The sequence below is a fragment of the Xyrauchen texanus genome, chromosome 2, assembly GCF_025860055.1.
Source record: "Xyrauchen texanus isolate HMW12.3.18 chromosome 2, RBS_HiC_50CHRs, whole genome shotgun sequence".
In the NCBI taxonomy this organism is placed as follows: Eukaryota; Metazoa; Chordata; class Actinopteri; order Cypriniformes; family Catostomidae; genus Xyrauchen; species Xyrauchen texanus.
The window spans coordinates 40,141,753-40,165,381 of NC_068277.1; the positions used below are offsets into that span (position 1 = coordinate 40,141,753).

The 23,629-nt window shown below is 39.1% G+C and overlaps 1 protein-coding gene across 1 annotated transcript in view; it reads left to right on the forward strand.

Annotated features, from left to right (window-relative positions):
- scrib (scribble planar cell polarity protein) overlaps positions 1–22,194 on the forward strand; it is a 112,989-nt gene extending 90,795 nt beyond the window's left edge. The window contains 15 exon segments of the mRNA XM_052142559.1: positions 5,133–5,204; positions 7,090–7,137; positions 8,324–8,449; positions 9,515–9,565; positions 10,060–10,209; positions 10,730–10,892; positions 12,636–12,864; positions 13,034–13,123; positions 13,199–13,381; positions 14,285–14,422; positions 16,883–17,022; positions 17,165–17,202; positions 17,587–17,661; positions 19,941–19,995; positions 22,049–22,194. Of these exon segments, the coding sequence (XP_051998519.1) occupies positions 5,133–5,204; positions 7,090–7,137; positions 8,324–8,449; positions 9,515–9,565; positions 10,060–10,209; positions 10,730–10,892; positions 12,636–12,864; positions 13,034–13,123; positions 13,199–13,381; positions 14,285–14,422; positions 16,883–17,022; positions 17,165–17,202; positions 17,587–17,661; positions 19,941–19,995; positions 22,049–22,173 (1,683 nt within the window). The 3' untranslated portion in view covers positions 22,174–22,194.
- Positions 22,195–23,629: the final 1,435 nt, after the last annotated feature.

Below are 23,629 nucleotides of genomic sequence, written 5' to 3' on the forward strand. Positions count from 1 at the left end.
GAACACCCCAACATTGTCCCCCCTCACCATTCTAAACAGCACTGTGGCAGCAGTGGAGTCATTCAGGTTCCTGGGCACTACCATCTCACAGGACCTGAAGTGGGAGACACATATTGACTCCATTGTGAAAAAGGCCCAGCAGAGGTTGTACTTCCTTCGCCAGCTGAGGAAGTTCAACCTGCCACAGACGCTGCTGATACAATTCTAATCATCAGTCATTGAGTCTGTCCTCTGCGCTTCAATAACTGTCTGGTTGGGTTCAGCTACGAAATCAGATATCAGAAGACTACAGAGGACAGTTCGGACTGCTGAGAGGATTATTGGTTGCCCCCCTGCCCCCCCTTCAAGAACTATACACTTCCAGAGTGAGGAAAAAGTCTGGTAAAATCACTCTGGACACCACTCATCCTGCCCACTACCTTTTTGAACTGTTGCCTTCTGGCCGGCACTTCAGAGCTCTGAGCACCAGAACCGTCAGACACAGGAACAGTTTTTTCCCTCGGGCTATCCATCTCATGAACCGTTAAATTGCCCCATTGAGCAATAATTATGTGCAATACACAGTTAAGTCTATTTATATTATCCAACATATCCACTTCTGCCAATACATATATTGCACTGTACATAATATACTGTATTTTTGTTCTTTATATAACAGATTTGTAATAGATTTGCACTACGTGTGTACGTGGGTATGTATGAAGATGAGTGTATGTACGTATATGTATAATTTATTTGTATTCTTTTTTTTTTGTATTATCTATGTCTTGCTGCTGTTTTTGTATTGTTGTGCACTGGAAGCTCCTGTCACCAAGACAAATTCCTTGTATGTGTAAACATACTTCACAATAAAGATCTGAATCTGATTCTGATTACCAGCTAATCAGAAAATAAATGATCTGGCCCACTTCTGATAACCCACTGTTTCATGTGAGCTTGTTCTGCTATTTGTCCACACATGGACATTTCTATGTTTTCTGATCTTTTTATTGCAATTTTATTTTATTTTTTTGACCAACTGGAATATCACATCAAATTAATGTTTTTGAGACCACATTCTTAAAGCCTATATCAAACACAAGATGATATCTTAATTTTTCACAATATCTGATATTGTCTGATAATCTTTTAATTTGGTTCTTTCTGTCATTGTTATTTAGTTACTGAAAGGCCATGACAATGCAGGAGACTATGCATGCCATTATCATGTGCTGGATATAAACTTTTCATAACTTATAGATGTGTCTGCTGACTGTCCATTGAATGATAAGGTTGATTTGTACGTTTACATTTACGCATTTGGCAGATGCTTTCATCCAAAGCAACTTACAGTGCACTTATTACATGGACAATCCTACCAAAGCAACCAGGAGTTAAGAGAAACATTGAGGTCAAGTCTTATTTTTTTCAGTTGTGTTCCTTTAGCTAGTGGTGCCAAAGGTGAAGCAGGCCAGCTGCTGGCTGAAGTATTCAGCAAAGCCAGGCTTGGATCTCATTCCAGCCATACCACTGACAAAATACAGACAGGTTGTAGTTGATGGTGTGTGAGGTGGAGTGAGAGGGGAGGTGCTGGCTGACAGCTGACAACAGCTCGAGTTATTTTTAGTGGGTGGGTGTGACCATTGAGGATGAGAGTCTCATGTTAGACCTCAGTGTCTTGATGGTTGAAAGTTGTTTAGTGTTGAGCCACTTGGAATCAGCACTGATCCTGTTGTCTTACTGTAAGTGTACCTCTATTTCTCTTCAACTCACTCCCTTTCATTTTTTTAGCACCCATTCCTACTGTACTTACTTAACAACTTTTCCTTGTGCTGAGTGTTTTATCTGTTTAAAACTGGTGCTCTTTATTCAAGGTAAGATTGCTGGAATAATATTGATAAGTTACTGTTTGATGTCAAGTTTATGGAGAGTTGGTGTTTACCTAAAAAATGTAGTCTTCCACTTGTTACAAGTCTGTATGAGTTTCTTCTGTGGAACACAAAGGGAAATGATAGGCGTAATGTTGAATTAATACTTTAAAGGAATAGTTCACCCAAAAATGAATATTCTCTCATTGCTCACCCTCATGCCATCCCAGATGTGTATATAGTTAACTATTTTATAGTAGTTTGTGCACACATTCCTCATATAGTGGTTTTATAGTAGTTTGTGCACACATTCCTCATATAGTGGTTTTATAGTAGTTTGTGCACACATTCCTCATATAGTGGTTAAGTGCTTTTTAGTTGTGTTTAATAATGGTGATATAATGTCACATCTACTTTTCTTTTTAGATTTTCATAGTACAATGTGCTTTGTGCTGTTTGTTATTCGTGGTATACCATGGGCCTTGAGATATTCCTTGTTCATTTGTAAGCATTATTAGACTGCCTGTCTTTTCTGGGACTTTTTAACCAACATGGCACTAGCAGCTGTATGCCAGTGAGGAATGGAGAGGGGGTTGACTGTGCAAAGCTTTTCTCCCTCACATGATTTGCAGTATACGAAGAGCAGTTTAGTTCCATTAGTCACTGCTATTTGTGGAGACTGGTTTGTTGAAGCCTCCTTTTATCTACACAAGAGCTTTGTTTGATGTCTTTATTGGTACAAGGCCTTTAGTTAAATGAGTCTGTCACATCTTAAACACCAGGATGTGCAACCAACCTCCTAAAGGGAGCCCTCATTTTAGCTTTTGATATTGAATATTGTCAACGATAATAGTTTGTAAAGCTGCTTTTTTTGTGTTTTGAGAATCCAGAGTGCAGAGTGAATAATACTGTATAAAGTTTTAAACTCGGCAGCCATGGCAAATAGATGTCAAATGTATTGATGTAAACACTTTATTAACTATGTTACATTGAATTATTACACCATTATTAGTAAGCACTTTTTAAAATGTCCCAGATTTGGTTTTAGCTAGTTAGATTTTAGACTTGAATCACCTCTGTATATTAAAGTCAGTATGTGTTGAGGTAATTCATGGTGTTAAATGAGATCGTGAATTGTGTATGTAAATTCAGACAGAACATTATTTACTAGTTATTTTCGATTAGTTACTGTATATTGTGACATTTCTCAGGATGATGGAATAGCTGTATTTAGCTCTATACTCTACTGAATCTGATTTTAACCCTATGTACCCTGTCAGGCCCAACTAGGGCTGCACAATTAATTGAAAAATAATCAAGATTACAAATGCGGATGCTGCAATTTACTAATTTTGAAGTGTCAATTGCAGAATTCCAATTAGTTCTGCTCCCTTCACATTAAAATTATGCATTTACAATCTTCAGTGGTTGAGGATTGTAACCAATCATAGACATGTCCGTTGAGAAGCCTATCAGTAATGTCACAACAACTAGAATGGCAATGGTGATCAAGGGACAGTTCTCAGCTTGTTTTTGGAAGTGTAGCCTACATAAAGAAAATGGCTTGCATTTGCTGCACACAAAATAGGTATTTTAATGTAAATTCTGTTGATAAAAATTTATCGATTACAATATCAAGACAAATAATCCATTAGGATTTTTTTCTTAATCTTACAGCCCTAGAACCATTTGTTTCGCTCCCTTTTTTTAATTTTTTTTTTAGTTACTCTGTTCTTTGCCTTGCTGTGTTCTCATCTTTGTGTTAACGCCATCCAATTTTCCCATTCCTTTTGTGTATGATTAGTTTCCCTTTTATTTATCTCTGTTTCCTTCTTATCTCAAATTCTTTCTCCCTTTTGTCTCTATCAATCACATTCTCTCTTATTCCTCAGTTTTCTCCCTCCTTTGCTACATTCACCACAATGGAGGCTGCCATGCCAGCTGGCCCTGTAGACACCATGGGTTTTGAGAAGGTTCATGCTTCTATGTACCATGTAGAATCCGTTATCCTCCCTTCATCACCAACCTGCCCAGCCGCAACTTCAGCGGCATCTAAACAGCCCCAAGCCGTCACACTGGAACCCATCCCAAATATCGGAATGCCACAAGATGCTAAAGAGGAAGAAGAATGTCTTGTGGACTCTCAGCCAATCAGTTTTTGTAAAAACCCCTTCCTTGTGGCTAATCGCAAGAGCAAATGCTACCCTCCTGAGGAGTGTATTTTATCAGGGGCACCTGTGGGTTATGGCAGGCCGGGGCAGCTGCAAACCTGGTTGTACAGCAAGGCAAGCGGCCTTGGGGAGTGTGTTTTGTGGCTCAGTGTGTTTTCTGGGCATGCATGGTTTGTAATGACTAGCTATTTAGAATAAGCAACTAAGCATAGCACCTCAGTTGCAAATGTCATCCAAATATCTGTGCGGATAGCTGTGTTAGATTGACTAGAATCTTTCAAATCTGCTTTTTGTTTTTGGTGGATGCATGCATATATATATATATATATATATAAAATGGGCGAGGAGGAGGCGGGAACCAGCTGAACATTCAAAGTAAAATTTAATGAAACAAAAATACATAAACACACACACACCCTCTCATGCATGGCAGCTCTCTCTCTCCTGAAATGCCGCACCCGGCTGCATTTATCCCTCTCCTTGGATAATTAGCCCGAATGGGGGCTGGGCGTGCATAGTCACGTCTCGGCCCCGCCCTCCTCCTCGTCATATATATATATATATATAAGATGGCAAAATTTGAAAAAATAAGTAAATATTTGCACCCTTGTGGTTACCCTGAAGATTTATGAACATTGCCAGGGAGCCTGGGAATGCTTTGAATGTCAACTAAACAGGTGTGGATTTAAAGGGTGAAGGGGTAATGTCAATCACCTTCAAAAATACAAACCTTAACAATGACAATGATATAGACATTTCTGTTTTTTTATGGCATCAGTACTTTATTTTGGATGATCGGTGGCACATAATACAACACATTTGTAATCAAGCACTGTCGTAAGAGCAAGCTGTATTACAGCTGCAATATGCAAGGCTATTCAATCCTGCTTAAGGGAATTGCATTTGATGCATCTTTGGGGCATTTCTTAAGTCATGATGAACTACTTGAAACTGTGCATGATCACTTATTAGGTATACACTGCTCTGTTAGAATAGTAATTTGGTAAATGTTGCTTATTGTAAAAGCCAGGCCTCATCTTGCTTTGAGATACTTTATAGACTTTCACTTGATATTGTTGCCTGTTGTGATTCTGGTTCTTTTCCTAAACTACAGGCTTCTCCATCTGATCCTCACAGCATTGACAGTCCAGTACGAGATGCAGCACACTCCCCATACAGCTCACAGGTCAGGCCCATTTCAAAATGTATACACCCATCTTTTCACCTCCAGCCATTCTTTTGTCATTTTCATACTGCTGTCAAACATTTCAAAATAGAAAGGTTGTATGCAAATTTGCATGGTCAGAATGCCTCTACATTAAGTTCAGGCCTAGACATACTTCATGAAATTGGTGTTCTGGTTGAAACCATTTACGCTAATTTCCTCACATTCTGTCCTCGCCATGACGTTACTTTTTCAGCAGTCTCACAAAGCATCTTCATTTATTCTTGGAAGGGAGATTCAATATGTAAGTGGGGTGTCCAGCCCCTGTTTGGCCTGCTCTAGATTTATTTGGCACTACTAGCTTTTAAGAGACCAATGGCATTCCCAATGGCATACGCCTGTGGGAAACTCTGAGCATGTCCCGCTTTTCATTCTCTCTATAGCTTTTAGTGATTTCACAGAACAGAGCAATAGACCTTATTCACAGTAGTGACATCTTTGATTTTTGACGGAAATGTAAACGAGGCCGTGAGGGATGGACTCTTTAATGACATGCACTAATGCTTTCATAAAGCTCAGAGATCACATCTAATTTTCCACAACTCATGTTGTCTGGAGTTGTTGTTGTTTTTTCTTGTCTAGATGGTAAGTCTAGCTTCATTGTCATTCTCGTCAAAAAATCATAAATGGCACTGCTGTGAATAAGGTCTATGTGCTACAATGCGTGTTGAGGCTTTGGGAATTATGTAGTGGCTTAGGACTTTATTGGCTGAAATATTAAACTTAACAGCTTGAAATATCTACGGTTCTGAGCTTTGAAGCGCTGTTGTGTTAGAGATATCAGGTGTTTTTTTGTTTTTTTTATAGGAGTCATATTATGAGGAATTCAATTTTCCTTTTTTATTTAAAACAGCTATATTTCAAGCCCTTTACTTCCTTGTCTGTCCAAAATCAGAATCTTTTGTAATTAGGCTGCAAAAAAGACTTGCAAACTTTCTGATGTATATGCTTACACACAGTGACGCCTGTTGGGTGATTGGAACCATGCTGGACAGATACTATTCTTCCTTAACACCAGATATTCCTCTTTCAGGAAGTCAAGTAACCTGAGCATGCGTTTTTCATTCCTGAAAGTCCCAAAAAAAGTAAAGACACCACAATGACAGTATAGTCAACACTATAAATACTGTCTATTATATAAATACTATTATAGGTTATAAATATAGGGTATAATAGGAGATGACAGTGGCGATAACTTCACCTGAGTGTAAGCATGCACGCCGTGCAGTGTAAACAAAGATGCAAATTAATTCCTTGCAATCAGCTGTCTCCTCAAAGGCTGTTTGCGAGCAGCAGCAAGCCGCCTTCCCCTGGACATCTGATGAGTTACGCCATGAAGCACAGATATAAGCAGTTGTCGTTCACTCTGTTTTTTTGTTATTTTGGTGCCATTATGCACAGCAAAGTATGATGAGTCGCGTTTTGTTCTCCATGCGTGTTTGTGATGACATAAGATAAACGCAAATGGACCAGGGTTAGACAGAATCAAGTGAGTGTGAAACAAGACCAATGCTGCGGGGGGCACCAGGAACAATTGCATCTGAATCGGACAACAGCAAACATGCCCAGTGTGAAAGCCCCCTAAAGGTTTCATTGGAACGTGTGGGATGTTTAGTTTAAATTGCTATTATTTACAATGAATTGTTAGTATTATAAAACCATGCTGATGATGGGATGCTAAAGGAACCAATGCCATTGTCTCAAGTTTTCATGGTGCCTTTTTCACTGGCATACGGTTTATGACATGATCCAGAGCTGGTAGTTGCATATACCTTGTTTAATCATCATCTTCTAATTTTAGTTTTTCATGGCCATGCTCATATTTTTTTCCTTTTGTGTGTTCCAGTCAAGCATCCATTTCCCCTCAAGTGCAAACACCAAGGATAATTCATCAGTGAGTGTCAAAAAGTGAAAATAACATGAATTAAACTAGAGCAAATTTATGATGATGGTTATTAGGGGTGGGTAAAAATATAGATTTTCCGATGCATCGCGATCATCATTTGAACTATCTCAATATCGATTCTTAAATCCCAAGAACGATCTTGTACTCTGTGTACTCCTTCACTACAGTCAAAGGAAATCACTCGCATTTGCAACCATATTCCGTGCCGTGTGACTAAAGTGTATATATATTTTGCATCTGGCTGGTAAATGTTTAAATTTTACACACCAGTAATTGTTTAGTATAGTGGTTAAGTATTCAAGAGCGAGATCCTTTGTAATTGAAAAATGTATCTTTTAATACCCTTAGTCAGTTGTTGATCAAAAACAACAAAATAAACATTTAATTTTAATCATGCATAGTACAGAGGAGATAAATCCATTAACGTGCGCTCATTTACAGTTTTCTTTTTTAAGAGACAGTACTGGTTTAAGCATGTTTCACATATCTCTGTAAATAATTGTAAATAGTACAAATTGTGCAATTAAACTACTCTGCCTGACCACAAAAAATTGTGCCGTTTTGATTTAAAAAAGCACAAACTTAAGAGCTATGATTGGATCATTATTGCAATGATTAATAGGTTTCAGCTGGCAACAATTATTTTAACTGTAACTGATGCAGTGTGCTTGAAGATTTTAAAAAAATCAACAGTAGAGCTCACGGCTATGTTTGTAAAGTAAGAGCATTTCCACATGCACAATGCGACAATGACGAATGCCCCTGTATAAGAAACCACATTAGTTGGGAGAGAATTTCTTTCATTTGTAAGCAAAAGGGACATTATTACTGAAATATACCCATATAAATCAATATTGAATCAAAATCGAATGAAGAGCTTGTGAATCGAATCGGGAAACCTATATCATTACCCAGCCCTAATGGTTATGTTGATGAGAAATACATTATTAGCCTTTGTTAAATGTTTACGTTGTTGTGAGACACAAAATGTTAATATTAAACTAAATGTGGTCAGTTACAGCTATTCTCAAATGCTTTGGTAAATAGTACTTAATAATTTATTAGCTGCTGCAGTGTAGCTGTAGTACTTTCATAATCCATTATTCCCCAGTTGGATAGTTGGTTGTTAGATTTGTCGATTGATTGTCTTATTTCTCTCTTGGTCTCTTTCTAGACTAAACCTGGTGCCATCCAGCCTCTCTCTCGGGTGCGACCCGCTGTGTCTCCAGCCAGTCAGGATGGCCACAGCAGTCCCAACCCTTTCCAGCATGGCCTCTCTCCCATCAGCTCCCAGACCACTGTAAGATCCCTCACCACTGTCTGAACCCTAATGAGGCTCCTCCCTTCATCCTCAATTAACAATGCCTTAAGACCAACAGAACCTTCTGTGACTCTTGTTTATACATTTCATGGTGTGATTTGTGATGTGCCTGATAAACCTTAAACTGTCACACCATAACCCAGGTCAAACAAATGCATCAGAAGTATTTTGAACTTCTCACTGCAAGTAATGTTGTACCTGTTTTCTATCAAGAATCTTTCCCCCAAATCACACACACCACATTGTTTGCACAGCAAGTTTTGCACTCACATTATCTCAGGTTCCCAGTGTAAACTAAAACATCATCTAAAATCAATCGCCCCAGTCTCCAGTAACCATACCTCCCTCATACTATCGTTCATTCGCTCTTCTCTCCCTCTATCTGTCCATCCACTTGAGGCAAATGGACAGCATGCTGTCTAGCCATGCATTTTCCTCCTGTGCTCTGCCTTTGCTGCTCTCTCTCTCATTTGCTGTTCCATCCTTTTTGTCCTCTATCTGTTTCTCTACCCTTCCACCCCTTGGTCCCCCCGCCCGATCCCTCGTACAGCCTCGTGCCCCATCCCCTGATACATTTGATGGATTCCCCGTCAATATCAAGCAGGTATATAAGGCCTTTGCAGCTGTGCCACACACCTTGGCCGTACTGGAACCCCCGCAGGTAGGACAAATGCTCCTCAAGGTTGAGAAAATGTTGTGGTCCCCCTTTCATCCAGTGAAAGTTACCCATTTGTCCTGTTGAGAAGTCTTACCATTGGGTCCATGTTCCTTTGGGAACGTACTTCGTATTTGCTGTTGTTGTGCATGAATCACTTGTATGGTGCTGTTGAGTCCAGGAGCTCATCTCACAGGGACACTAATGTGTATCATTCATCTGTCACTTGGTTATTGTTTCTTGATTTGATGTTTGACTGGCAGAAAGTGTGTGCAAAGTTCTCGTCCAACTGAAGTCTTATGTATAGTGTTGTATGAAGTTATTCTTTGCCTGCAAACATGTGTCTTTACTGAATGTCTTTTTCATATTCTCCTCTTCTCATTTGTTAGGATCTATATGCTCAGAGGAACACTGTCAATGCAAAGCAACCATCACCAGAGGTATGTCTCATGGAGTGATGTGCAAATGCAGTGTAACATTTGTGAATGGCTGTTTTAATTCACGTGATAGTTAAGTTTTCATTGTGGTCAATTTTATTATGACTATTGTATGAGCCTGACCCTTAAAGGGATAGTTCACACTAACATGAACTGTCACCCTCATGTTGTTCCAAACCTGTATATACAGGTTCATTCCTATATGGAACACAGATGGAGCTGTAAGGCAGAATGTTTGCCTCATCACCATTCACTTTCATTCTGTGGAAAAAAGATGCAATGAAAGTGAATGGTGTCTGAGACAAAAACATGTTTTCTAACATCTCCTTTTGTGTTTAATGGAAAAAATAAAGACATGTGGGTTTGAGACAACATGACGGTGAGTAAAATGATCACACAATTTAACTTTTTGGGTGAACATACACCATTGCCATTGTTTGGTGAGTACCTGCTCACAACAATTGATATCAATAGCACATTATTGTTGGGTCTTTCAGCCTGTGCTGAATAATGAGGTGTTTATGGATGAGGGTGTTGTTGAGGGTGATGGTCCTCTCCCCCCTCATCCCTGCCTCTCCTCTGACCGCAACGAGTACAGGAGCCTGGCAGCTGTGCCACGCCTGTCTCGCCTCTCAATGGAGTCAAAGGTACCCAGCGGCATCACTTTGACAGCGTCATCTGTCCGCCAGCTCGTCAGTTTCGATTGCCTTTAGTTTAAATGGTGGTGGTGCAGGTGTATGTCTTTGAATCATAACAAAAGAAACTGATTCATGTGGGTGAGAAATGACTTCAGTTCCAATGAAAGAAACCGGATCAGTTTATAATAGTGAAAGCATGCATTTCAGGAATGGAGGAGTGTGATTAATTCCTCTTTTTGGTCTCTTTGAATAATGGCATTTAATTGACTGTATCGATGAAATTATACTTAAAATGTTTTGCTTTGGCAGCATGCTTTGCAATCTCAATCATCTTGGTGGTGGATCAAAGATACTTATGTGCAAATTTTGCACATTCCAGTAATCTACATTGTCTGAATTTCAGAACTTCGTGGGCGCTGCACTTGCATGTTGGATGCATGTGAAATTTGGTTGCATGGAAAAGTTTTCACAACTGCTCTGAAACTTAAATTGCCATCTCTCTCACTCTCTCTCTCTCTCTCTTTCCCAGCCACCACCCTCTTTTGGCAGAGACAGCCCCGAACAGCGCTCCTTCAGAGACAGACAGAAATATTTTGAGATTGATGTTAAGCAGCAGACTCCAGACAATAAACCCAAACCTCGTGTCTCGCTCGTGGGAGAAGATGACTTGAAGAAAATGAAAGAGGAGGAAGGTTTGTTTTTGTCTGCATGTACTCCTGCATTGGACCCTTTTCACAATTTTATGTTTTAATTATTTGTTGTAAATTATTCATATTATATCAATATCACAGTAGCAAGAATGATGTATGTCCAGCTATCAGCATAGCTGTGATTCGGCAGTAGGCACGAGGCCACTGGAAATCACAGCCATTCTGACAGACGGACAATACAGCACGATTGCGAGTGTGATATTGCTTTTATACAACAGTTCAATGAACAAGTAAATAAATAAGTGGGGGGAGCTGTCTCAAAAAAACTGGAACAACTTTCTTATGCCATGGATTCAGGATTCATGGATCTGCCGTTGCTAGTTCTAAAGATGCTCCCAAGCCTCCATTGCTAATTCAAAAACCACACTTTAAATTTTGTAATGACAGTTTGGGCCGTTTCTAACAAGTTTTTGGAGAAACAAGTATGTGTGTGTGTGTGTGTGTGTGTGTGTGTGTGTGTGTGTGTGTGTGTGTGTGTGTGTGTGTGTGTGTGTGTGTGTGTGTGTGTGTGTGTGTGTGTGTGTGTGTGTGTGTGTGTGTGTGTGTGTGTGGATGAGTGAGTGAATGTGTGATTAGCTGCATCTGTTGCAGTGATGAACAATAATGCTGCAGCTGTTAGTTTAACTTTATTCCTTAGCTGTAATCTGAAAGTTATCTGCTCCGATCATTGAGTGATGCTGCCATATGTGCTATCGGAAATATCCTGCGAGTATTTCACACACGTTCAAGTGTTTTGTTGTCGTAGAGAAGACATGGAGGACAGCAGTTTCATTCTTGTATATTTCTTGAACTCTTATTTTGACACTGACACAAAGCGTTTTCTCCTCCGCCATGCTGAAAGTTTTCATCTCTTCCCACCTCGGAAACTTGTATCATGTAGGTGCCCTGAGTGTGTTTGATTACTCCATCTGTGGCAACTCACAATTGTGATCGGCAGTAATGCTGAAGCTGTAAATTGAACTCTATTTCTCAGCTGTAGTGTACTAGTAATCTGAGCAATTCTGGAGTGAGTGAGAGAGAATTTTGGATGAATCAAAAGAAATTTGTACACTGATTAACAGTCAGCTAAAGCGCAACTTCCTCATAGCACATGGTCTTTTGTCACCCCCTGCTGGTTAAAATCTTTATTGTCTCTGGGATGAATGAAAATTCCCACATCTGCACTACACTTACTCTTCAGTTTGGAATGCCAAGAACACAAGCGGAGTGATACAAACAGTAAAGCGGCCCAGTGCTGATGGTGTGAGATATCAGCACTCTTGGAACGTCTCTCGTTCAATCAGATTCGAAAACCTGAACTAATTGTTTTATAATATTCTTTATCTTACCCTGGCATTAAAAAAAAAAAACTAGTCCACCATGCTGCGATGGGGTTTCAAATATATTTGATGAGGGAGACACTAAATTTGGTGGCTTTCTGTCATCTGCCATAATTCACCGTTCTCTATTTTGTTCCTCTTTAGGAAAGTCATGGAAACGTAATAGTGTTTTTTTTATTCTTTTGGTTAATATACGGAAAAATATTTGCTGTGGTCTCCCATTCACTACTATTGAAGTTTAATCTTCCAAACCTAGAAAGGGTCCATTTATAAATTGTCACTTTGTAACGATGTAGCTATTACTCTAAATTACAGTAATGTTATTTGTTAGTTGAGTTACTTAAAATAAGAGGTAAATAATGCTCCATTTTGTGTGTTTGTGTTTGCTCATGTCAACCTTTCTCAGCAAAGCGAATTGAACAGAGTGCACGAGAGTATATGCTGGATGAAGATGAGGATGAGGAGGAAGATCTAGTGAAGCAGGTGGCAGATATGAAGGCTCAAGGAAAAGTTATCCTAGATGGTGTGGAGTACAAGGTCGAGAACTTAGCAAGCCACAGTTCCCCATCTCCGAGGCAATGCGCCACACCCCCAAGTTATTGTGCGACACCTCCCAGCCACTGTGGCAGCTCAGGGTGACCTACTGATTTGCTCGCCTTTTACAAATTTGCTAATTTTGTTCTTAGATGCTAGGTGCCGATGATAGTTTCAGAGTTCATAGTTTATCACTGATACAATCTCTCACATTAATATGTGTAGATATTAGTAGTTGGCTACAGCTAACACTGTATTTGTCTTGTCCAGTCCTTCCTCTGTCGACGGTAAGGGAGACTCCCAGTGGAATTCCATGGAAGACAGCTTTAGACTGGAGCAGAGACCTAATTCCATGACAGGGTAATGAACACGAATGCTCAGGTCTGAACATATGTGTGTGATTTGAAATGTTTGACCAAGTGTTTGTCTTAACAGTCTTATCCCAGTTTACCCTGGTGAATCTGCAGCCCCCATTCGGACAGCAAAAGCAGAGCGCAGGCTTCAAGAGCGCTTGCGCATGCAGAGCCCAGAGCTTGCCGTCGCTGTGGACAAGGAGCTGTCACCTGCTGAAAAACGAGCCCTGGAGGCTGAGAAAAGGGCCATGTGGAGAGCCGCTAGGTATGGTAGTGAGAGATGATGATGTTGTTCGCTGCAGACGTGCGGTGCAGTTCCCTCTTAAGTCTTATCCTTTCTTCTGTAACACTGATGTCTAAATATCTGTCTGGTTGTGATGCTTCAATCTCATCTCTTACTCCAGGCTTTTAAGTAAACCCTTGTTCAGCCTCTGTTTCTCTTATGTCTTTCCCCCTGAGTAGCAGGGCTTTCAATGACATAACATTTTTGGGGATTCCTTGAAGTGTATATATATAGTTTACAGTGGACACAAAAAGTATTTAGATAGTTAGTTAGAATTCATGACGTTGCACTAAATAACTAAATATAAAACCACCAAAAAAAAGTGTCATTTGTAAACAAATAATGCTAGAATGTTTCTTGCTAGCCATTTTTGCAAATAATTTTAACCATTGGTGTCAAGGTGATTTGTAGTGGAAATTAGGCATTTCCTCTTAGTGTCCTAGCAGAGTAGCCACATGTCATAACATGACCTAGGTACATTTTCCACAAATATGACAACCATATTACTTTTTGAACAATATCTATTGTTTTAAATCATAAACATATTTTTGTGGAATATTTTTGCTTGGGACATTCATATGTTCCTAAATGCAGCTTTAGTGTACAAATACGTTTTGGGGTATCTCTAGTAGTATATAATTGATATCTTAAAAGGGACAGCAAGACTTGAACAGAAGATAATTATTTTGAGTAGGGTCTGTATTTTTAAAACAGACTTGTTTTTGTCCTTGACGGCCCTGTGTTTCAGTGTAATCCTTCCCTTCTTAATCTATATTGTCCATTTCAGAATTGTTTCCTTTCATCTCTACCCCTTCCTCTCTTTCCTTTTTTTTGTTTTCCTGTCTTTGGTTTCTTCTCTCTTCCTTCTTATTTGCTGCTCCCAAGGCCTAACGGTCTAGAGGATGACATAAGGCAGTATGAGCAAGACCTGGCTAAGCGGCTCTACCAATCCCGTGTGAGGTCATCATTAGGCACCACTGCAGCCCCTCCCACTTCCTGTTTCTCCTCTTCCTGTCAGCCCAGGTCTGCCCTTACCAGCCAGAAAGCATCATGGGGGCTTAGCTCTGATGCTTGAGGACACTTGGGGTGCTTGTGGACAATATAGTGTATGAAAGCATAGTGTGTGCTTCTGTATGGGGCTAAACATCTTGATGGGTGAAGATTAAATATTTGATAGTGCCAATGACTTTGAGATGTCAATGGATGAATGTGCTCTGCAAGATTTTAAACTCACTACTGCTTCTGCACGTGTCCTTTTCCCCCTTCCCTAGTTATACCTTTGCAGTTTGTTTTGTATTTACTCGCTCTTGGCTCATGTCCTTTTCTGTAAAGATTTAGTATTGTCCTAATAACAAGTACTTTTTTGTTGCTGTTGTCTTTTAAGTTGTCTACAATTGTTTTAGAGGTGCACTGATCCTATTTTTCTAAAGCGGAGACCTAGCGCTTGTGAAGGCTTCACACATTATTCACCGTGAGAACCACATTATAGCAACCATGAGGAGGTTAACCCAACATGACACTACCACCCTAGTAACCGGGCTAATTGGTTGCTTAGGAAGCCTGACTGGATTCACTCAGCACGCCCTGGATTCGAACTTGTGACTCCATGTGTGGTAGTCAGCGTCTTCAGTTGCTGAGCTACCCAGCCATCCCGGTCATCCCTTTTTAAAAAATATGTTTACAGACACACACCCTTTTCCACCATGATGCTCATGTCAGAGTTGCTTACCGGGGACATTTGAGAAGCAATCTCAATACCATCCATCTTTTCTAAAGACTTGAGAATCGAATGATGATCTAACTGACAAAATTAATACATAACCAGCCCACAAACGCACACAGCACATTGCGGTCTTTGCTTATGGTGAGGCTGGAGACGTTGTGCAAGTCCAATGCAGATGAATGAGAAACAACCGAGTAAAAGATTTTGAATCCCAATACACTAAATATATAAAGAATAAAGAACACTGACTCATTCTGCACCTCCCAAAAGACACCTACAAAAAATTATGAATAAACCAGCCACTTTCTCCACATCTCATTGATGCATCCGATGGAAGATTTCAGGCAATGCTTCACATACAACCACAAATTCACCATTATTATTCCTCCGAAATGTACAAATTTAAGCCAGCGGGCCCGTAACCAAGGTACAGTTGCAATAAAAAGTATGTGAATCCTTTGGAATTAGATGGTTTTCTGCATTAATTGGTTATTAATGTGATCTCATTTTCATCAAAGTCACAAGTGTTGAAAAAACAACACTGTGCTTAAGCAAACACAAACAGTTATAATCTTTAATGTCTTTAAAGAACACATTAAAATATCCACTGTACTTCACCATTGGGATGATGTTTTAATGTTTGTATGCCCATTTTACACTGTAGTGCTGCTTGTTTGCTTCCCAAACAATTGAACCTTTCATTAATCCACAAAACATTGTCCTAGTAGCATTGTGGAGTGTCAAGATAGTCTTTGGAAAACTTCAGGTGCACAGCAATGTTTTGTTGGAAAGCAGCAGTTTCCTCAGTGGTGTCCTGCCATTGACACCATGCCAGTTTAATGTTTTCTGTATAGTAGACTCATGAACAAAGATGTTAATCAGTTCCAATGATTCCTTCTAGTCTTTATCTGTCACTCTAGGGTTCTTTTTTAACTCATTGAGTATTTTTCAGTGTGCCCTTTAAGTCATCTTGGCTGGATGGCCACTTCTAGGGAAAGTAGCTACAGTATATATATCATCTCCATTTGTAGACAATCTGTGGAGAGATGAATATCTAAGTTCTTCGAGATAACTTTGTAACCCTTTCCAGCTTTATGCAAAGCAACAATTCTTAATCGTAGGTCTTCTGAGATCTCTCTTCTTGTGAATAGTGAACTATTTGAGTGCTTTTTAAAAGTCAAAGTAGCTCTAACCCGCAACTCCAATCTCGTTTCATTAATTGATGCCAGGTTTGCAAACTCCTGACTCTCATTAGTTTTTGTTGAAGTCATTAGCCTAGAGGTTCACATACTTTTTCCAACCTACACTATGAATGTTTGAATGATGTATTCAGTATGTAATAGAACAATACAATAAACTGTGTATTATTTTTTATTTTTATTTTTTTTTCATTATTGTAACTGATGAAGTTCAAACCAGATTTTAAGACAAATGTATACATAAATACTGGTAATTCCAAAGGGTTCACATACTTTTTCTTGCCTCTGTAGTTTGGGTTGAAGCTTAATTAATGCTGCACCAAGTAGACGATTGGTCCTTTTGACAGACGAGACATATCAGTGCATCTCTAGGTTTCATTTTGCCTTGTCATAACTTGTTATGCTAATTGTTTTTATGACAGCCTTCATCACATTAACTTGATTTATTTTATTATTCATTAACCGTATGCACAGCACACTAAATACTGCCTGTATTTCTTTCAACCCACTCGTCTTTTGGATTGCTTCCTTCTCTCACTCAATCTCACTTTCCTTTTTTAGGATGAAGTCTCTGGAGCAAGATGCTCTGAAAGCTCAGATGGTCATTGCCAAGTCTAAAGAGGGGAAGAAGCGTGGAGCCCTTGATCAGCTGTCGGAGTCGCCGTCTCCTGCCCCCACGCCCTCTCCTACACCCATGGAAGGTGAGGAGCCCATTTACCTACATTTATAAGCCTTTGGAAGAACTTCAATTAAATAATGCAGGATGTTGTTTTCATACTAGTTCTTGATTAATTTAAAGATTGTTGGTTGTGTTACATTTATTAATCATTGTTTCCCAAACAGATATCAGTCCACGAGCAGTGACATCACCAGGAAGATTGGTATGAGACTTTTTGTTTGTTTGTTTGTTTGTTTGTTTGTTTGTTTGTTTGTTTGTTTGTTTAGTACGGAGTAGACTGTGTACTTTGTTTCACCAGTAATGTTTTTTGGGTGACTAATGATTGCACTAGTGATTCTGTAGTTCACATAGGAATATCTCACACTATTCAGTTTTTACTTTTGATGATAAAAGTAATTCTTTAACCGCCCTGTCCATAGCAAGTAGAGCATCATCCATGAACTTCTCCTTTAACTGTTTTCTTTGTTGGCCTTTCTTCCTCCCTTGTACCTCCTATCTATTCTCCTATATTTTCTGCTTCATTGTATTCTCACCCTATTTCTCTCTTCATATTTCATCGGCTTTTGCCTGTTTGCTATCCTTTTAGTCCCTGTCAGAAAAGAAGTTTGACTACCGACAATTCGCTGCCATTCCTTCTTCCAAACCTGTTTACGACATTCAGGTATTGCCTGCATGCAATGCGTGAAGGAGTCCAGCCTGGCCCCACTCCTGTCCTCCTGGCTTTCCCTGCTCCCTTGCTCCATTTCTCCCTTGCCCTAAACAATATTAACAGGGTCCTCTGTTCGCCAATGTGAGCAGCATGATCGTTCATTTTACTGCAGCTTTAAGCAATCATTCTGGATCTTGGTTATCAGCAATTTGGGTTTTTTCAGCTCCGAGGTCCATTTCCACAGCTTCGTGATCTACTTGCATTGTCAATACCGTGTGCTTTTTGATACCATATGGTTATGCTTATGTAGTGAAGAGGTGGGGCTTAAAGATTGGTACATGGGCTTAGACAAACATGAGATGACAAACAAATTTACTAAAAGACTCCAAAGGAGAAGTAACATTGCATTTGCCCTCTCCTCCACTCAAAGTCCTGCCTTCACTCTCAAACGGCCCCACACACTGTAAAACTGCAGCTAATATTATATATTCAGCCAAACAAATCTGATTCCTGTGGTATCCAGTGTTGGTTGGTTGATAAAACCTAGTGAGAGGAAAGTTTTCCTTCATGTTGTACAGTGCTGGATGCTTTCTAGGGCACACGATCACTACGTTCTGCCATTCTCTTAATACCAAATCCAGCACAAGAGCTAAATGTATCTGTTCCTTGTGGTGTAGATGGGAGAGGCAGTTCTGCTGGGGATGCAAGGGGTCATGGGAACAAAAAAACATTGTTTTTTTTTTTTGGTTTTGGTGTTTTGTGGTCGTCTTTCTGCATCTTTGTTTTAAGGGACTTTGGGCATGAATAATCTTTCTGATTGTTAATGATCCAATATATTATTTCCCCTGGTACCAGACCAAAAGACCACCAAATCTTTTAAGACTGACAAAATCAGTGTTATGGCCAAACTGGCCATTCAATTGGCTTGTAAAATCAAGTAATAGTTCAAAATTGCAAATGAACAAGCTTTCATTTGTATGTGAAGATTTTGCCAAATCATTCACGGCCTTGACAACAAATAGTTTCTTTTGAACTGCTGAATGTTGATCATTTCAATGAAGTAGGGCTTTTAAGTAACAACAAATAGTTCCTGTTGAATCTTTGGAAGATTAAATTAATGCTCTCATTTAATGGTACTGATTTCAGTTGAATCCAGTTGCACATATATGCTGAAAACTAAAGCAGTTGTAGTTGCTTGATAAATAGCTGCAGAGAAGTATCAATTGTCTTTTTAGAGATTTACAAAAAGAAGTGAGATTCTATAACCATGTGTCTTTGCACAAGCGTACTATTAAGGATATACTTTATTGCCGTAAATTTAAAATCACCTCAGAAAACCTAGCCAGATTTTTTTTATGTTATCGGCAGACCATTGAAACTGTCTATAGCTGCTTTTCCACCAAGAATATAATGAGTTGCATTGGCAAATTGACTCCTTTGTCACCATGTACTAAAGCCATTCCACCAACATGGTTGAGCACGGTTAAGCGCTGTTAGCTAATCGTGTTGAGAAATCTTGACCGAGAACAGTTTGTAACAATGCACAATTTGAAATGCTACTAGAACCGTTCCTCTCCGGGCTCAGAAGCAGAACCGTTCAACCCAGTGGTATGATTTACCGTTCTGTGGATTCTATAAAAGCCATAGTCAGAAAGCTTGGTGAATCCTAATGCTATTTGGTGGCCTTTTGAGACGGCCATTATTTGACAGTGTGTTGTGAGTGTTTATGTTGTCTTTATGTGAATGAATTTATGAAGTAGCACCTTCACCCTGGCTGGAAATGCTTAATACAGATCTAGTAACTTGTAACTTGTCTGTAACTTGAAATGTTTTAAGCAATACATGTCTTGTGTGGGCGTGAAGGTTTCTACAGCATGCCTGTGTTTTTAATAATTTGAAAGGATTAAAATTGCTATTGTAATCTAGATGGCCACTAAATAATTTAGTCTGTCCGCAGTGGTTGTGTAAGTCTATATGGACTGTTTTTAAATACCTGAAGCTTCCTGATTAGGTGAAGGTCAGTCGGTCTCTCCAAGAACGGCTCTTTGGCTCAGATGTGAAGTTTCTGTTGTGAAGACTCCATTGACCTCTATTATTTTTTTTTATTTGTCTTCAAGATGCAATGAGAAAATTGAGCGTATACACATAGTGTTTTTGCAATTCAGCCAAACAGTTATTCTCAGTGAGATGTCTGTTATCTTCATCTTGTATATTCAGATGGAAGCAATTTGAGCTTTATAATTCTTAGAGAGCTCCTGTTCCTGCTCTCATGCCCTCTGTCTCTTTTGCAGTCCCCCGGGGCAACCGATGACATGCACTTCATGGATGATGCGTCCAGTAACCCAGGTAAGCTCTTAAGAATGGAGTTGGGTGTCATTATAGTCTCCGTATACAGTACTGTGCAAAAGTTTTGGCACTTGTTGTTTGGCACGAAATGTTCTATGTGATGTTTGGTGAGGATGTCAAAATTAACACCATACATGATTTATTTATCAATTAATGCCATACAAAGTGCATTAAACATTAAAAAAGCTAAATCAATATTTGGTGTGACCACCTTAACAGCACAAATTCTTGTAGGTACACATGCACACAGTTTTTCAAGGTTGCTGACAGATAGTTTGTTCCAAGCATTTCTGAGAACTTGTCAGTTCTTCAATCAATCTCGATTGCTTCCGTCTCTTCATATTATCTCATACTGACTCAAAGAAGTTGAGGTCCGGGCTCTGTGGGGAACATGCCATCTGTTGCAGAACACCATGTTCTATTTCTATTCTATTTACAAAGGGAAAGTTGACATTTTAAAATGTATATTTCCTACTGACACGCTAAAGCAAACGATAAAATAACCATCTTAAGACAAATTATTTTTGTGAACATCTAATGTACCTTAGGCTTTTGCACAATACTTTATATTTTGGAGAACAGGGTAACTTTGTTTGCTCACAAGTACTTGGCTTACAGTTATTGTCCTCTCGACACAGGCGACTTCCTTGGATAAGTGGTCTTCTAATATTGGTAGGAGTGTGTGTGTGTGTGTGTGTGCGCGTGCGTGCACATATGCGTTGTTGCTTGATATGAAGCCTATTGTAGTGCACTTGTTTATGGGCAAAAACATATGATCTACAATTTCTTCTAAAATGCTTGCGCTTCATATGTGTGACAGGTTTCTCTGTGCTTTAATTCCTTCACCTGCTTTTGTAAAATCAAGGTTACTTGATTAAGAGTTCTACCAATTTTTCAAAATATGTGTCCTAACATTTGGAGCATGTCTGCAACATGGCCGGACTACATGAGCTGCATGTGAATTCATTGAGTGCTAGAATAGTAAGAGCTACACACTGTAACAGTACATTAAGTTAATTGCAAAATGGAAAGAAAAGTCAATCTGATGGCAAAATTGTGTTGTAGAAAAAGACTCTTCAGCTGCACTTCTGCTTGGTAAAGCAGTTCATTAACAGCATTGGCAAGCACATTCCATAGCCATGCAAATATTTTAAGTTTAGTGTATATTTGCAAATATATATATTTTTTTTCTCTCCTCTACACTGGCTAGGAATCCTAGTCATTATATTTTTCAGCTTGCATGGCCTATTACATTTTGAAAAACTGGTGAAACCTGTCTTGTACATCTTAAAGACCTGAGAACGCAACTCAGCACTTTTTTAAAATGGGCTTTGATTACATAATTCTGAGAGCATCTTTTCCTGACTCTTTTTTTTTCCTGTGTGCTTCCAACCTTGATGACAGTGTTCTCGAAAGGCACCTAAATGTGATCAGTGCTCAGCAGGATTTCCTCTGCATGGTGTGCAGCTCTGCCTTTCAGCTTATGCGCCAAATGGCTTTCCCTGAATCGCTGGGTTGGAACTCTGTTTATGGGTTTCGAACTGATAACGATTTAAAACATATTTTGTGCTAATCAGTTATGTTGACATACTTCTATAGGAAAATTGACCACAAAACTCTTGTAATATATTTCAAGAAGTAACTTTTAAATAATAGACACTTTTAAACGTACTTTTAAATTCAGATATATGTATTCGGACAGAAAATAAATTACCACATGACCTTGTCGTTTGTCAAAATCAGTAGGTAATCAGCTGGGAATTTTCTTGCGGTTGGTGGGAGAAAAATACTGCCACTGATTTTGGATTCAGGTGGCAATAAAATCACTGACTAGCCCCAGTAAATTCTGTAATTACCTCACGCCCCCATGTAAACCCCATGTATTACCATCCGAATAGGGCCTCATACATAAATAAAAATGTTTGTCACTTTTCATCTGGTAGATGGCAAATCTCTTCTTTTCAGTGGATGGAGGTGCACTTTACATGTGAAGGCAGCTCTCGTACACGGCAAATATTTAATATATTGCTCTCATTTTCTTTTCCTTTTTCAGTGTCCGTTGTAGATACAGATGTTCCTGTGGCCACCACATCTGCTCTAGAGGAGATGGCTCTCTACAGTAACAAACGCAAACTACGACAGGGCCGCCGCAGCTTGGAGGCCCCTGTGCCCACATAACCGCACACTTACACACTAAATGCATCTGAACTGTGAAGATAAAATGCATGTAGTGATAATCTAATATGAAGAGATGTGGCAAATGCTCTGAAATACACATCTGTACACAGGTATTCAACCACTCTTATTTCATTGCCAGCACTGGTATGGCGATGAGCCGATGGCTAAACAGCCACTTGTCTCCTGAACACTAGTCATGCCTTTGCAGTTGGCATTGAAATGGATTGCTCAGATTTTACTATAAAAGGTCTAGAGGATGACAAATTCATTATCTGGTCACTTTACCCGTTTTCCTGACTTTATCTCTGTCAGAATTTTAGCTGCCGAATTATTTCTAATAGATGACCTTAGTTTCTTTTCAACATTTTGAAACCTCCTCTAGAAATGGAAAATATTCTGGATGAAATGTAGAGAGACAGAAAAAGAGATTTTTAAATGTACCTACTGCTTGTATTTGTTTTGGGAGATTTGTTATTCAGTTTGAAAACAACATATTGCTACCTTCACTGCCCCATATTAGCCATACTTTCACTTTTATTGCTTTAATTCACGATCAGAATTATTTTTTATTCCTTTTAAATGTAATTTATTAATGTAATATACTGTTTTTAAATCTATGGGAATACATTACAGTAGGGGAACAAATTTAGGCTTTTGACATATGTATGTGTTCATTACTTGTGATTTTGGGATTGGACTAAGTTTCTTGCACCCTGTTTGAAACCGAGGCCTTGTTGGAAAGCTTTATTTCCATTTTGTTTTCATATCAGCTTCAAAGCTAAATGTGATGCAAATGAATGTAATATTTTTGAAAGGTTGCATCCTTATTCAAATATCTGTTATAAACCTTTTCATTACAGTATCATCATGACATATAAAGATTGACCTACTATATAAGAGTCGCTACATTTGAATCCTTTTAGCGGATCTCTAGTTTTCCTTTACTGGACTAGGAGAGTAAAATGAAGTGTAAAAGGTGTTGTTAGACTTTTTTCCTTGGCAATACTCTTTATGCCCCCTCCCTAGAGTATGCTACAATGTAGTCTAGTTTTTTCCCACACTTTGGGCCATGTTGTACATCTATATGTTGAATCATTCCCTTCCATACATGGAGTGATTATAGTGAATCATTTTACACTCTGATAGCCATATCATAACAGAAACCATCGTTCACCAGTCTGCCTCACTTTACTATGAACGTATGGTACCATTTTTCTAACACTGGGAGTGGGAAGGAAAAATAGAATAATTTGAGACCTTTTGGTCTCTCTTAACATAAATGCAGCTTACTCATATCTCTTCTCTCCTTGGGACTGATGGGTGTGTGAAGGTAGTAGATGTTATACTGTATATTTTTCTCTTTACTTTTTTCTAATCTACATTTTAAATAGTTTAAAGCCACTGACAAGCTCATTGTGTGAATAATGTACAAAAGCTGAAAAATTAGCAGCAATTG